The sequence below is a fragment of the Metarhizium brunneum genome, chromosome 7 (assembly GCF_013426205.1).
Source record: "Metarhizium brunneum chromosome 7, complete sequence".
Taxonomy (NCBI): Eukaryota; Fungi; Ascomycota; class Sordariomycetes; order Hypocreales; family Clavicipitaceae; genus Metarhizium; species Metarhizium brunneum.
Window position 1 is genome coordinate 1,148,047 of NC_089428.1, and position 15,670 is coordinate 1,163,716.

A 15,670-nucleotide genomic window follows, 5' to 3' on the forward strand; every position below is an offset into this window, starting at 1 on the left:
TAGACAAAATTCCGGTGCATGAGCAAGCGGATCTGCCGGCGGGCGGACGAATTACTCGGTGGCTGGATCGCTCGTCTATTCCGTCCACTTTGTCGCTGCCAGTGCCAAGGAGTTGTTTTAGGGGAACCAGGGATGCTTAGTCTCCAAATGCAGAGAGTTCTATTCGGGCGTGAGGTGATTACTGCATAGTTTCGGCGGCCGAGCCGTCCGACATCAAGAATTGAGGCAGGTCGGCGTCGGTGATGGATGGGGTCCGAGCCGAAGGGGGTAGCCACAGCTGAAAGGGACCATCGACAGCGTCCTCCAATTACCTTATTCTACTCAGGAATGTAATTTAGCCGATGCTTGAGAAGTGTTCTATAAACATACGGCTTGGTTGTTTGCCACCAGACGCTGGATCTAATAATGCGGTCCTTTTTCGTTGGATATGGCCTGATAATTTATAAAATTCGACGGAAATAAAATGGCAAGAGACTCGGAGGCTTCATGAGCGAATTATAAGTTTGTTATAATAAAAGGAGGTTCATGGTGTATTGCGTGGTTAGTTACGGTTCCCAACGTGCTGGATATCCGTTTTATGACGGGGAGGAATTTCCTATGCAGCAACTCGGTTCGGCGTGCCGGCAGAGCTGAATGCTCCTCAGCTGGGCTACTTTCCCTGAGGTACGACGTTTCTGCTTTTAAAAGACAAGGCTGACAAGCTCTGCTGGAGGGAAGTAAATCATCGCCGTATTTGGAAGTTATTTATCACTCGTGTCATGACCCTTGAATTTTAATTTCCATGCTGTTTCAGCGCAACAAACATGCCATGATAGTCTCCTCAGTTGGGAATTCGACTCGATCCTGTGATCGTCGCTGACTGTGGGATTCGGGGGCCAGAAAGCTGTACCTGGGCGGGAGCGATGATCCGCCGATAATCATTTGCCTATGTGATGCTGGCACTCAGTCATGGCAATGATGACTTTGTTTTGAGCTATGAGGCTTACTGATGCTACCGCAGTGGCCATTACAATATGGCGCCAGGGTATGACGTACTTGATCATATCAGAACCGTTGTTGCAGTTGGTCTAAATATTCCCCCCTCTGCATCATTTCTCTAAATCAGTCAACCTCATGAAGTAATCTGAAAATAGGGTCTTACAGGTTATGCAGCTTACATGCATAGCCACTAATGCACGTGAGATTTACAATGCGGGACTGCGTGATCAGTTTCGTGTTACGAATGGCGACCGCATGGAGGATGAGCGATTTTTCGGCGCCAGGAATATCTGGTTTTTGAAAGGTAAAATGTTGATTCGTGATGACTCCTGATACCATCTTTGCTGAAAAGATTAATTTTTCTGTAAGAGAGCATAAGACCACCTAATAGTTAAGCTTCAGACCTAATACGTCAGAGCTGTAGATGCGTGCAACTCATCGATGGTGTCAATAGGTCTTCGATCTTGCACTACCTGGACTTGCAGCTCGCCCCCAAGTAACCAGAAAAGGATTCAAGGGATTCCTTTCAATCCCACAGCATTCATGTTTGAGAATCCCGGCCAATAGAATATCCTCATAGGCTAAAGACCGCAGCTTCAAGCCCTTAATAAATGCTCAGTCAGCCATCGCTTGCAGATCATACAAAAATAATCGAGGTATGTTTGCGCCTTGGCTGTTTTCTGACTCAGTATATGCAAGTAAGACTTATCTTATGGGACAGGTATCTCATGGCTAAAGTGCTTTATTGTCTTGCAAGTCGTAAAAGTATTTAATCGTCTTAAATCCCCAAAACTTGCCTTCTGCGTATCCAGACACTCAACCCAAGCCATTACAAGTTTTTGCTCATTCGAAATCTGCCCATATTCACAATGCACGTCCCTTTCGCTGCAGCAGTTATTCTCCTTGTCGGCTCAGCCGCCGCTAAAGGCGTAGTCTACGACTGTGAAAAGACACCGCAAATTTGTCTCAATACCTGCTGGGCAATCAAATGTCAAAAGAACTCTGCAACCCTCCACGGCGGAGGTCAAACCAAGGCTAATGCCAAAAAGTACGGTGATGGTAACCGCAAGAAATGGGGTTACGATAAGGACCCTTGCAAGAAGAAGGGTTGGGCTTGGAAGGGAGGCAACTCCCCTGACGAGTATCCTTATGCATCCTCCAAAGAGGGAGGTCAAAGTGACTTCGCCAAGAAGGTTGCTCTTCGATGCGTGCCTGGTAAAGAGCAGCAGAGTGAGAACCTGCCATCCCTCTCACCATGTACGCAAGTGTGAAGCTAATGCGGCGTTACAGGACAAGGACGCAAGGTTAGAGGTATTGCTACTAGTAAGAACGGGGAGCAATGGAACACAAAGTGGGACAAGATCAGCAAGCTCTCCGAAGACTGGTGTGGTCCAAAGCCCAAGTGCCAGAACGATGGTCACCAGTTTGTGTCTGGCGGCCCTAATGGCCCTTGGACGTTGGCTGCCAGCCCCAAGGTTGTTCGTGACATCGGGTCGTATTCTGAAGATGGGGATAGCGCTTGGGTCTCAAGCCGTGATATTCCTGACGATGTTGAACTTCCGGAGGACTTTGACGAGGATGATGGTGAGGTGGAGGCTCGAGATGTTGATGGAGAGGATGACCTCGAGATTGAGGACGATGAATAGACAATGAACTCTACCAGAACTTGTTTTGATACAGGCTCTTAGAATGGCCAGCCAAGAGTGTCAGGCCTGTTGAAACGGCAAGCAACAGGTGGTTCGTTTCTCATCACCTACTTGAGCTAAAAACACTTAGCTGGGTGTATTTTTCTTCTTTGCAGTAGTGCAACCTCATTTTTGAATCGAACTTCCATTATCGAGATAAAATAAGCAATGGCTGTCATATACCAATGGAATACAAGGGGACTAGTTGCGCATATTCGTTTTGTGAGTTTATAAATTCCGTGCGCAACTAGTACTTCAATGATGCTTCTCAAAAGCTCATACATGTCAAGTTCAAGTAAGATGGCGGGATGTAGGTAGGTTCAGTAGACTGAAGGCGGATTAACTTGGATGTTGGCTTGAAGTAAGTTGAACCTTCGTTCTCGATCTACTACTCATGCTTGATTTCCAGTCGGCCCCCAAGGAACAGAGACGATGACGGACTACAAGTATGCAAGGGTCAAACACCACATCCATTGATGTGTCAACAATGAGCAATTATTTTTATTTGACGATCTCGATCATGGTGCCACATCAATGCTTACAGCACAGTCAGCTTCAGCTTCAGCCGTGACACACGTCACAAGTGAGACGCCGGTGACAGCGCAACCAACCATTTAGTTACCCCAGTTTGCAGGTCGATCTAAATCCTTTGGTATGACCGAGACCCAGGAACGAAGGAGACAGTGTGTCCTATGTTGGGTGCAGCCACTTGGGGGCTGGTTGTGCAACAAGATTGTCATCATGTCGCTCGCGACTTTCAGCAGACATGCTTCTCCACATTTATTCAAGATGAACAAAGGCGTATGACGTGGTGTATTTGTCTTGCATAAATCATAAATGCAACATAATCAATGGTCCACTGTGCACAGTGTATAAAATGGTCTTTGCGCCGCCGCTTTCCGCTCTGCGGCTCGTACAACAAATGTCAAGTCAACCAACGCAACTCAGCGAAACATCATCCAACAAACGAAATCGCCATCCAATACCGATCCGATTCTATTGGAAAAGTAATCACACGGACAATCTTTTCTCGTACCTCCTTGATCATGGGTGTTACATTGCGCAGCCGGTCCTCCCGAGACGTCAAGTTCCCGATTGTCTGCACTGCAGACATCGATTCCCAAGTTTGTCGCACTGAGCACCTCAAGTTCAGTCTGAGTCTAACCGTTACCAGGCCTTGAGGGACCTCCTCTCCCACGATGTACTCGTACTGGTAGCCAAAAGGGATCTATCAGAGCTGATATCGAACCGAGATGACGATAAGCTTGACTCGTTCGCAACTCCCTTCACCGCAGATCTCCCAGATGCCTACGATTCACTCGGTGAATTTATGGACGCAGCCAAGTCGAGACAACATGGCGACATTAGCCATAAATCGTTCGTCATTCTTGACGAGACGACAGCGGAAGATGGGAAAACTTGCCAAATCGCAGTAGATGGACGAGAAGACGAGCAGAGTAATGAAATCCAAATTGCTTTCCGGTGTGAACTAGCATCCGCCACCCACGGCCTCGCAGCCATCGAAGCAGCTTCAGAAAATCAGCTCAAAAAAGTTATACGCGACCTGCGAAATGAAGCCGCAATGGTTGGCGGAGTTTGGAGCAAGCAACGGGTGGATGAGTTTCGATCCAGACCCAACCGTATAAATGTCGGCGACTACCCTCCCCATGAAAACTGGGACGGAGGTAGCGGGCCAGAAAATCCAGACACGGACATTCCCTACTTTCCCATCTTCCAAACCGCAGAAATCAGCCTCGAGGTGAGTTGTTGGCATATTCATCACCACCGCTCTATAGCTGACTGGGATAATTCCTTAGACTCTAAACCAATTCCTCAAAGAGACTTGTGACCAGGACTGGGGCGACGAAGACATCGCAGGACCCTCCATGGCCTTTGTTACTTCCATCAGCGAAGCACCATTTCACTCGGGTAAAGCAGACACGCACCTAGATTCAGCGCCTAAAGTGCCATCCGTCCTATTTGGAGCCTCGGCCGTTGAATGCGATGCCATTGTGCGCAGTCGCTTCCCGGGTGGATCAGAGATGAATTACAACTTGTTCATTGTTCTAGATGAGCTTACTGAGAAGGAAAAGACGGTTCTTGTTGCGGCGAACAATGAGCTAGATGGCCAGTTGCTGCTGGGAAGGACTGACTTCCAGTCCGCTTTGACTGTCTTGGTGGCGCCTTCAGATACCAGCTTAACTGTAGATAGCCAGATCAACAGTGCTGTCACCGAGGGCTCGGGCATCATATATGATGACTGAGACTATGTGGCTAAAAGGGGGAGATGGTGCTCCCATAGTCTGTGAGTTTTGAAGCCTAAGCGTATACGGGAGAGAAATACATGGTTTGGAAGATTTCGAATCAAATTCGTGCAGTATGTGTCAATAAGTGCCTTTGCCAGGAAGGAATTTTTGGATCTACTTGATACTCGGATTCAGGCCAGGATGCGAAGCCGCCACTCTACACCTCTACAAACAGAGCCATCACTTCTCGGAGCACTGCTGAACAGCGCCATTGTGGCCGATGTAATAAAAGGCAAGAAGTTCTGCTCAGGTACAAGTACTCCGATGAACAAATACAGAACCAGTCCACGTATTTCTTCTATTTGGCTCTTTTCGCAGCTTGGCAGCATAAACCCTTCTGAAAAGGTAGCGGAATTCTTGTCCGCTCTAAGCTGATTGTTTGGTTGGAAAAAGGAGGAATGGAGGACAACTAAAAGAAATGAAAGAAAAAAGTAAATTACTTAGCAGGCTTACTCTTTTTAATACAAGCGCTTACGCCTTGCCAAGTATTAATTATTGAGTAAATATATTATAATATAAGTAAGGGTAAATAAATATATGTGTTGTAAATTATTCAAGTATATATATAAGGAGTTCGAGTATTAAAAAATTAGTGTTGACCTTGGCCAAGCAAGGGTTTGGCTTCGGGGCTTCCGGCGCAAGAATCGGGCAAACGTCATGGTCCACGGAATGTCTATTGAACCACGACACTTCCTTCACCTCAGTAATGTTGAAAATGACTCCGGTTGTCTCGTCGCATACACCGTCTTTGGAAGCAGCAACGAGATCGGGCTGCTGGGCACCATGTTTGGTAGAGAAGTGGACGAGATTCCGCCGGTAGTTCGGATCGAGTTTCAGAGGACCAGGTGCCAGGCCCGTATCGGTACAGTTTGCTGAATAAACTCCCCAACACATTGCCCAGCTCCCCTCGGTATTATTGAGCCGAGTAGTCCAGTCGTAGACAAAATGTATAGTGCTGGCATTGTTGGAGTAGTTGGCATGATTCAGGAAAATGATGCCCTGTTGTACAGTTGTATTCCACGACGGAGTGTGGAAGATGTCAAAGTCAATCTGTAGGAATAGCGGGCGACTAGTAGGGAAATTCTGAATAGCAAAGACCAACGGCATCAACGCGACTGGTGCATACGTGTCGTTGTGAGGGAAGACCAAGTCCACCTCGACCGTCTCGGGCACTTTCGACTGTCCGGCGACATCCACGGCTGCCCAGCCACAGGAGGCCAGAAGGAGAAACAGCCGGCCAATGTGGATAATTGTCCGAGCGAAAGTGGTCATGTTCAACAGGTAGAGGAGACCGAAGCGAGGAGAGAAGCTATCGTGTCTTGTGCAAGCGCGGCAGGCATGTTGGCGCAAGAACAGGTGCAAGTATGGGGTGTATTTATTGGCCTTTGGGAAACTGAGGCAGGGGGATTTTCCGGCCACCCAATAGCCCAGCCCTTCTTCGCCAAGCACGTCCAGGCTCCTGAATCCTGATGGCCGTGTGCCGGTCATTCGCCCGACCCAAGGCGGCCCGAGCCCCGGACTGTGACGGTTCGGGTGCAGCCGAGTAGGCCGCCAGCCAACCAAATATGAATCCGATTCGGAAATTGCACATCATAAACGGGAACTAACCCCATAATCGTATCGCGATTACCATATGTAGGTAGTCACGTGCAAGGATCAGGACCAATGCCGCATGGCCCTGCCTCAATGTGCAAGCGATCTTAGGCAACCAACAAAACAGTGCGTTGCGAATATTGATGTACTGTTACATGGTGCACGGAGTAGAAGAGTCAGTTTCTGGAACCAATCTCACATGTGGCCATTGACGAAAGCATATAACCTGGGCTGCCATCAACATGCTATTTACAGCCAACTATCCGGCATGCCCCCATCCCCTGTGTCTTGATACTCCTTATTTTCTTTTGCACCAGAAGAAACCATGCATCTCAAGTCGCTTTTCGTTACGGCCTGGCGACGTCTCGACAGGACAGACGTCACGACCCAATCCTCCACCTCGGTCAGGACAACCACAACCAAATCGACATCGACATTGACAATTTCGTCGTCTCCACACTCCTCTATGCAGCCTGGTTTGGTCCCCAACCGTGACAAGCTTTATCTCGTGTTATCGGGTGGCCAGTGCGGTAGTATCGAGGCCGAATTTGGCGTGAGCTCGGCTCACTTTTATGCTTGGAACCCTTCCATCAACACCCGTAGGTCATTTATTCTCACCGTATGAAGCAAATAATGTAATGGTATCCAAAGTAGCCTAACAGACCCGTGATAGAATGTACCAATATGTGGATCGGCTACTGGTATTGCGTTCGTGTTCCTGATGCCGTCACGACGCCACCGACACCAATATCCAAAGCGTTCAGATGCACCAGGAAGGTGCGTGTATCAACACGAACTGCCGGGTAGGGCCTGTCAAGGCGATCCCACAAGGTATCTGCCCAGACGGCCAAATACAAATCAGTTACTGGGAGCAACTGGGCTGCACTGGCAAGTGGTTCGGCGACGAATATACCAGCAGAGACACACGTCGTAAGATGTGGACCGAAGGCTGGAAGTTCAAGTCGCTCTATGTGAGGTGTGCCAGCGAAAAGGACGACTGTGTGAGCAAAGGCGCCTGTACGTTTGACCCAGAGCCAGCCAATAATGTATGCTAGACCAGGAGACAGGTAGAATCTCCAGAAAGAATAGAGAAAGGACTATCCGTCATCGCATGTCTCGGTGAGCAAGACTAGTCCGCTTGAATGACATTCCCCGTGCACGAATTTGGAAACGTTTACGAAACTTACCACCGACTATGACTTATATATAATAAGTTGGTGTTTGAAGGTGACAGTTCTTGCAAGTGGCAGTAAATAGGCCAGCGGAGGTAGAGATGGAGCGTCCGTCTTCTATTTCAATCCTCACCAAGCCGAAATCTGGTCCTTCGGCAACCCTCATCGTCTAAAGCCGAGGTCGTTCGCTTCTTTCGCTGACCCGATTCGAGATTGTACACGGCAGAGCTGCCCATGCGGAGGAGAAAGTACTTGGTATAAGCAGCAGCAGTCGCCGCTGCATAATTACGCCACTCGTCATTCTTATGCGAGTCCGCATAATCACATATTCCTCGAACAATCAAGCATTGTTCAGTTGTCATGACGCCAGCGCCTTCCATTTCAAAGCATAAAGCTCCGGTTTGTGCGCGAATACGATCCCGCATCATTGCATCTTTTACAACCTGGTTTCCAGAGGCAATGCGACCGTAATGAATTCGCGGCCCGGGCTCCTGGGTTCCCCTGGAAGAGTATGAGCCCTTGCAGTTTCCACATGTTTTTTGGCCATCTTCATGTATAGAATGAGGTTCAAACAGCTTATCGTGGTCCTGCGCAGGTTGTTTATAGGCATCAGACTTGCTGGACATGAATTCTATACAAGTTTCCATGAAAACTTGACAGCCTTCTTGCTCAGACTCAACGAGACTGATTACAGTCCGTAGTTCAGTGGCCGTGGGCTTAAAGATTCCTGTGCTTAGAAACTTGGTGTCCTTTTGCATCGCTTTGCCCATATCGTGCTGAATGACACCGGTGCCGACCACGACATCACCCAGTCGAATATTATGCCTTTCTGAAGGTATTCCTCCTCCAATTCCAACGACGAAATACCATTTCAGATTAGTGAAACTTTTCTCCATGTCTGAGGCGACTTTGGAAGCGGCATTCGTACCGTAATCTTCATATGGAAGACAAGCAGCAACGATGTTCTGGCCTCCTAAGCAGCCAAGGACATATGTATTCATGTCTTTGTGTCGCTTTGGTAGATCTTGATGATGGCTGTCGAGCAGGGTCCTCACGGCCTTCAACTCCTCGGGTAAGGCACAAATTATTCCGATCATATAGTGCTCGTGTTGAAGAGCACGAATACCGGAACTGGAGCTCGTGGGTGAATGACCTTGTGACTCAGGTTCGGTGGGCAAACGAACACTCGAGCCAATCCCGCTATCTGCAGGGTCATCATCTGACTCTTCACCCGATAACGGAGGCTCTCCTTTGTCAGGGTCTCCGATATCTTTCCATATATAGTTAATGTCTGCATTGTGACCAAATACCACAGCGCCAATCTTGTTCAGCGGAAAGGAGGTGCTCTTTCGCAGTCTCTCCCTCATATGTGATGGCCATAGAACTTGAGCAAGCTCGCTATGCTTCACTGTGCCGGCGCTGCACGCACATCTCGTGGCGATCTCGGATGGATACCACGCAATTGAGCCTATCAATAGTGGGGGATTCGCTCTTGGATCCCCCAAGCGGCTCATTATCCTGCTCAGATCCTCCATACCAGCAGCCAGATAATACTTGTTTGATGGTAATGTCTTCCAGTACCTGCACCTGCCAGTTTCTGGTACGTGGTCAAGTAAAGCACCAAAGTTTCTGCCAAACACTGTGACAGCCTTGAGAGCTCGGATAAAATCCACCCATCCCTTGCCGACCGTTTTCAACTTTGCGAGACACGGATAGATAGCATTTTCGCTGTTTATTGCAATGTCTTTGAAGTCCCAGCCCTCAAGGTCCTTCCGCGGAGAAGATTTGAACCGCTCAGATGTTATACTTCTTTGGTAATCAATGAGTTTTTCAAGGGTCCCGTACAAATCATTGACGCGATCACGAATTCGATACTTGATGCTTGCGTTTGATTCGTCCTTCTCATCTTCCTCATAAAGTTCCATGTCGAGATTTGAGGCATTCATAAGAACCTCAAGCGCTGCGGAGACGGTATAAGGGTTCTTTGCTTCCCTAAACTTGTCAGACTTGAAGAGAAATCTAAATGAGAAATCATCTGATTTGTTAAACTCAAGAGATGCTCGCAGGAGATGGAGCAATGCATTCACTCCATTCACCAACCATCCACGTTTGCACTCCACGTCCCAAAGCACCACGTACTCATTAGACAGGGCATATAGCTTTTTCCTGTACGTATCGCCAGAGACTCGTAGTGACACGTCTCTTTTCCCCAGGGCTGCTGCGTGATCAGATTTAATCAATAGGCCTGGGGTTACCACCTTCCCATTCAAGTTGCAATTCTCATGAAGGCATCTCAACCAGGAACTTTCAATCACATAATTTGCATCGGCAGCTCCTGAAACAGGTCAACATCGGATAATAAGCTACACTGTCGCATGGAACTCTTACCTGTAATATATCTTACACTTGAGGACCAACCAAGAATATGCCGACTTGTTTCCAAATCATTAAGATTAGTTTCTTCAACGTGGGAGCCATCGCTGTCCAGATATGAGATGCGATCTCCATTCTTCTTAGAGAACAAGTGCCAAACAAAGATATTGTCAGAATGTCGCGTTGGAACCAGCATGGTCGAAAAGGCCTTGATGAATATCTTGTTGTTGAAGAGGTGGATATGACGTGTTCCTGCCAAGTGCGCCATAGTATCTAGACTGATTTCAAGTCCCATATTGGATAGTGGCCTCCGCGGAATGGGATAGCCATTCACTATAACTGGATTTCGGAATAAGTCATGCCAGCACTGGCCATTCGGTATTTCGCCAGTGCTATCGACGGCGTCGAGGTTAAAATTGATATTGCAGAAGAAATTTGAACTGGATCCTTGGGTCACCTCACTGGCTGGACTTATCCACATTCTGCTCACAAATGCATTGACGACAGCAACTCCCGTCTGGTAGGGGGATACACGGAGAGCCGAACCGAGCCAAGCGAGCTGCTCTCCGATCTCTACAATGGAGTCTGCTACCCCAATGACTTCAAGCGTAAACCACGGCCCTAGAGACCACACAATTAATCGTGTCCCATCTGGTAGATTATCTTGAGATAGGGTTAGCACACCAAAAAAACAGGTTTATATGTTGTTTACGCACGAGGATATGGTACGGTGCAAGTATCCTGCACCACACGCTTCACGACATGTAAAAGGTGAATGCCAGATGATGGCCACGTCTGACTTAGATACTGTGCCGTCGTTGCTGCTTGAGCATCTGTTTCCGATCCAGTAATTGTAATAGCCCGTTCCACTGCTCTCTCAGGGCTGTCTAGGTATCCTTGTTCTTGTAGAAATTCACATAGGTCCCAGTCTGCAGTAAAGGTCAAATTATGCGTTTGTGGTGCTGCTCCTCTGCTGATTCTTTTGGCTCTGGGCAGGCACTGTAAAATTGCGTCCCTGATATTAGTCTGCACATTTCCAGCATTATCCATGTACAGGGCTCCCTGGATGCGCTCCAAAAGCCATTTGTACTCGGGGAGTTTCGATATAAAATCTTTGTAAACAGAAAGCTCTGGCAGAGAATCAGCGGCTGGGTCGGCTTCTTCAAGATCCTCGTAATAGATATAATCGCTTATATCTCCCGAGATCTCATTAGGAGCAATATTCAGATCTTCTAATGTATCTGTGTGCTGACGCCAATGCCTGACAAGATCTCCCGGATCTATTCTTGTAACATTATTCCCGAGAACATCGGAGCGGAGGTTATTCTCCTCATTATACCTATCCCTCATGGCCTTGGTAATTTCACTATGTGTTGTAAAATTAGAGCCCGGGCAACGATACATTGGTGGATAAACCCTACTCACCTTCTGTGCCTTCGCACAAATACCATCACGTCTCTATATATCTGCGTTGAACCACCAGATCCAACCTTTATAGCAAACGTCTTTAGAAGTTGAGGAAGCAATTTTTCTATTCTGTCTAGGCCGTCCTCATCGGGCTTCTCCGTAAAGGCCTTGTTAAACAAGTCGTCCGCAAGCCAACAGATATTTGCGTTCTTCTTAGATAGCGGAACATCAGGATCTGCTGTGTATATCGAGTCTGCATCGTCCGAAAATTGAGCTTCATAACCAAATTCTCCAGTAAATGAAACACCTTCGACCTGTTCTGAGTTAGCACTGTAGTTTGATCGTGCCCCATTGCTGGATCCTCGTGAATTAGAGTCCTCGTCATTATTGAAAGGCCGCCACTTCTCAAACTCTTGATCTCCTTCTCTACCATCACGATCAGCTTTTATGAGGATTTCTGGTAAGAGAATGTCATCCCACTGTGTCGTGTATAAAGTGCCGTTTTCTGAAGCTGTTGTAATCGGCTGCTTAAGCTCAAACTCATGAGGCATTCCTATATTATCGTTATAGTGGAAAGTCGACACGGCACAATTATAGGATAATTTAGGCTTGTACATCGTGGGCTCCGACTGCTGTGCTTGGGCGGGGTTTACAAATGGAGGAATTGTTGGAAAATGGTGCAGGTTAAAGCCGTGACACACTTGGGCAGGGATAAAGGCAGAGTTACTCCCAGTGTGACTTGGAACAGATCCAAATGCCGGAGCCGAGGGTGCAACAGGAGGCGGAGAGACGGCTCGGTCTTGGGCTGACGGCTCTTGAGACATTGGAGGGTGGTTGCGTTCGTGGCCCTCCCAGGGACTGCGCCTGATTGTGTCTGCCCCTGGGGAGCCTCTATCTCCGGGGACACGGTTCTCCTGATTCCATTGAGCCTCTTCAGATCGAGTTCGAGGATATCGGTCGCCGTAACGATCATCACTCTCTCTTTCTCGTACCCCAATGCTGAAGCCACCACTGTGTTCAAAAGTCTGCATTACAAACGGCGGCTCATAGTCTAACGGGAGTGGTTGGGGAGAATTTATACGTAAGGCGTCGGGCAGCCTATAGTTGAGCGGGGTACCTTGAGGAGGATTTGAACGTAACCCCGGGGATATATCATGAGGTCCGGGACCATCTGATAAAAGCTCATCTCTGTCTCTGTCGTAAAAACACTGTGAGGGTGTTCGACTCCGTCTTCCTCTAGGCGGTGAGCGACGAGACCTAAAGTCTCGCGACTTTCTCCAATCTCGATCTCTGTTTTCGTCTCTAGACGGCCAAGCCCTGCCGCTGCCTGTGTCTTGTCCCCAACCGTCAAACCCACCCACGCTGCAAGCGATCTGGGCGTAGGTGTTGTCTTGACCGTCATAAGGGGGTTCTGTCTGCAATAAATACTCGAAGCCATCACGGTTTAGCAGGTTTTCCGATGAGTTAGATGTGCCTTCTGTAATCGAGTGACGGGGATCGTGTTCTCCGAATTGAGAAGGCCTGTCCCTGCGCGATATATCGTTAGCATATCACATTCGGCCCTAGAGTGGCTTCAATGTTTTTGTGGCCGTCGAGGCGCAATGTCAACAACATCAGAGCCTGGAGTCTTGGCCACTGCGCCCGAAGGCAGTGAAGTAAAAACACATACATGGATCGCGTACACGGGCAGAGAGCCCGGGGTTCTAGCCGCAGGCGATTACAACCACGTCCCGATGCAAAGGCGGTGGTGGCTACTCAGAATTAATTGATCTGTGATGCCGTCGGAAATTGCGTATTGCGGATGGAGATTTGGCAGACGCAAGGTGAGTCGAGGCCGTGGAATAAGTAGTAAAATAGCCAATAATGATCTCTGACTTGTTTTGAAGAATCACTGATGCTTCCACTGGCCGACGCGGCGCGACGAGCGGAAAATGTTCATCAGGCATCCGTGCAGGAAGATGGATGAAGAGGAAGGCCTCACGTTGGGCAGGAAGCAGGCTAGGTATCGATACTGCCGAATCAGTCTCACGGTATGGCCCTGCGGGTACCTAGGGTATTGGTTCGCTTCTTTCGTGTCACCCCAACGACTTCAGCCGTTCAAACTTCACATAGCCACAGTCTAGGAGCTTCGTCTCTTGTTTTGACGCGGCTACATCGCCGTGTGTCTGATACACCGGGCTTATCGTAGGTCTGATTATCTAGACGTTTTTCCATGAATCAACCTACCTTTATCGTGTAAGGCGTCAGCATCGCATGCCATATCGAGGTTGGGGCATTTAAGACGTTTGGTGATATTAGGTGCAGGTGCTCATCTGATAGCAGCCCCACTTAATATAACGGTTAGGATTGGCTAGGGTTAGGGTTAACTAACGGATATGGAAAGTAGAGGTAGTAGTATCAGATCATAGATGAGTCTGGTATCGTTTTATCGACAGCCACTGGCAGATCATTGTGCAAACATTGAATGGTATGGCGTGAGTTTTCCATTGCTGGAAGATCTTGTGCCCGGCCGTGGCGATCAATCAAGCGTTCAAATGTTGGCAATTCAATCTCTAACAAGTAGCCTTTTGCAAAGGGATTTGCCCGCGCCAGTGCGCATCATGCGTTATCCCGAAACCTCATTTTTGCGTTCATCTTTGTTCTTCTTTGACTTTCCACACCTTCTAAGATCGTCAGAGGAAGTCAGTTTTCAAGAAGACCCTTGCTTTACTGGTTGAGTTAACGTGTTACAAACTCGACAGGCGTATCCGTGATCAAAGGATCAATAAAAAGTCCAGGCATGTTGATACTATTACGTGGCTGAGAACCTTGGAGAACTAACATGAACGGTAGGGATTTTTCTGCTCAGTTCAAGAACAAGAATGATGGCGTTGCGGGAACAACATGAAGCATCGTTCATAATGGGTCTCCTGATGCGGCATAGCCGGACAGGCTAAGGAACCTATTCCAACAAAGACAAAGACAAGAATTCCAGTGGCTGGAGTACATCAGACGAAGGGCAAAGAGCATATCAATGGATTTATTAGTGTCTCGGTATAATTTCACAAACAGTAAGTTATATTAAGTGATATGAGCAGCAAAGACGGCCATGACACCGGCGTCTTGGAGGAAGCCAGCTAAGCTAACTTACAACAGATATCGACGGCATTTGACTGGGGATTCGACTTGGGCAGTGGCAACCCCAAAGGCTTTCACGGACTATTGTGTGCTCTGAAATTGAAACTGGGCCGCTTCGAGAGCTGTGACGGCCGCCACCAAGGCCAACATTTGAAAGAGTCACCAGCTGATGGCCTCCTAAATGCGAGGGTTATAGAACGGGTGTGACAAGGGCCTAGCTTAGAGTAATTACTTAATTTATTTAATAATAGTCTTTAATATTAAAGGTCCTTAGTTTTTCTTAAGGCCTTAAGGGACTAAAAATATTTATTTATATAAGAAGTTAGTAAGGACCTTCTGCCTTAATCCCGTGACCGTAGCCCTTATGTAACCGGCCCATTTCCGTGTAACAACGGGCGCTCGAATACCTTGGACACGACACATGACAATCCGAGCGGTTATAAGCGCATTTGAAGCGCCGGAATGGCCACATGCGGCATTGCGGGTAATTTTGGATCATTGGACGGGATTATTAAGGCTACTTGCACATATCTGTTGGGTCAAATTTGAGGGTCATCGTCAGAGAAGGGGGCAGGGGCCTCTGACCGGCTACATGTATAAAAGGGCACGGGGTCAAATGCGGAGGATTTTCCATCATCGACAATAAAAAGCTATCAACTCAGACCCTAAAAAGCGTCCCAAGTTTCGTCATCTTCCACTTCACAAAATTGCTGTTGTAAACTCAACAGTATCTCTGCAAGTGCCTAGGAGCTTGTAGAGCACATGATACAAGGGCAAAAAGCCAATCAGAGAATAGTAGATAACCGGTATATCAAGCTTGATATAAATATCCAGATAAACGACGTATCCATTTTCACATCTCTACAGGACGGATTCGTGATTGACGAATGCTGGGGGCCTGGGGCGCACAAGGGAGGCGGCACTTACAAAAAGAGATCGATCCATGCCGGCTGTTGGATGTGAATTGCTCGGGGCCCCTCTCGGATATCCACATGCATATTACCTATTAGGATCGTCTCGACATCTCTGATTGGCCAGA

At 47.9% G+C, this 15,670-nt stretch overlaps 5 protein-coding genes across 5 annotated transcripts; 3 read left to right on the forward strand and 2 right to left on the reverse strand.

Annotated features, from left to right (window-relative positions):
* Nucleotides 1-1,847: 1,847 nt before the first annotated feature.
* G6M90_00g109000 (uncharacterized protein) lies at nt 1,848-2,624 on the forward strand (the record flags this gene model as incomplete). Its single annotated transcript, XM_014688465.1, has 2 exons — nt 1,848-2,208; nt 2,269-2,624. The coding sequence occupies 2 exons, from the start codon at nt 1,848-1,850 to the stop codon at nt 2,622-2,624; spliced, it is 717 nt and encodes a 238-aa protein (XP_014543951.1).
* Nucleotides 2,625-3,709: 1,085 nt separating this feature from the next.
* On the forward strand, nt 3,710-4,927 carry G6M90_00g109010 (uncharacterized protein; the record flags this gene model as incomplete). Its single annotated transcript, XM_014688464.1, has 3 exons — nt 3,710-3,787; nt 3,838-4,422; nt 4,481-4,927. The coding sequence occupies 3 exons, from the start codon at nt 3,710-3,712 to the stop codon at nt 4,925-4,927; spliced, it is 1,110 nt and encodes a 369-aa protein (XP_014543950.1).
* Nucleotides 4,928-5,518: 591 nt separating this feature from the next.
* Nucleotides 5,519-6,241, reverse strand: G6M90_00g109020 (uncharacterized protein; the record flags this gene model as incomplete). Its single annotated transcript, XM_014688463.1, has 1 exon — nt 5,519-6,241. One exon carries the CDS (start codon nt 6,239-6,241, stop codon nt 5,519-5,521), a length of 723 nt encoding a protein of 240 aa, XP_014543949.1.
* A 646-nt stretch (nt 6,242-6,887) lies between these two features.
* Nucleotides 6,888-7,617, forward strand: G6M90_00g109030 (uncharacterized protein; the record flags this gene model as incomplete). The annotated part of the gene is made up of 3 exons (XM_066131768.1): nt 6,888-7,181; nt 7,236-7,270; nt 7,320-7,617. 3 exons carry the CDS (start codon nt 6,888-6,890, stop codon nt 7,615-7,617), a joined length of 627 nt encoding a protein of 208 aa, XP_065987874.1.
* Nucleotides 7,618-7,856: 239 nt separating this feature from the next.
* Nucleotides 7,857-14,295, reverse strand: abaB (Conidiophore development regulator abaB; the record flags this gene model as incomplete). Its single annotated transcript, XM_014688462.2, has 5 exons — nt 7,857-10,069; nt 10,123-10,770; nt 10,824-11,473; nt 11,533-13,041; nt 14,249-14,295. The coding sequence occupies 5 exons, from the start codon at nt 14,293-14,295 to the stop codon at nt 7,857-7,859; spliced, it is 5,067 nt and encodes a 1,688-aa protein (XP_014543948.2).
* Between the last annotated feature and the right edge of the window lie 1,375 nt (nt 14,296-15,670).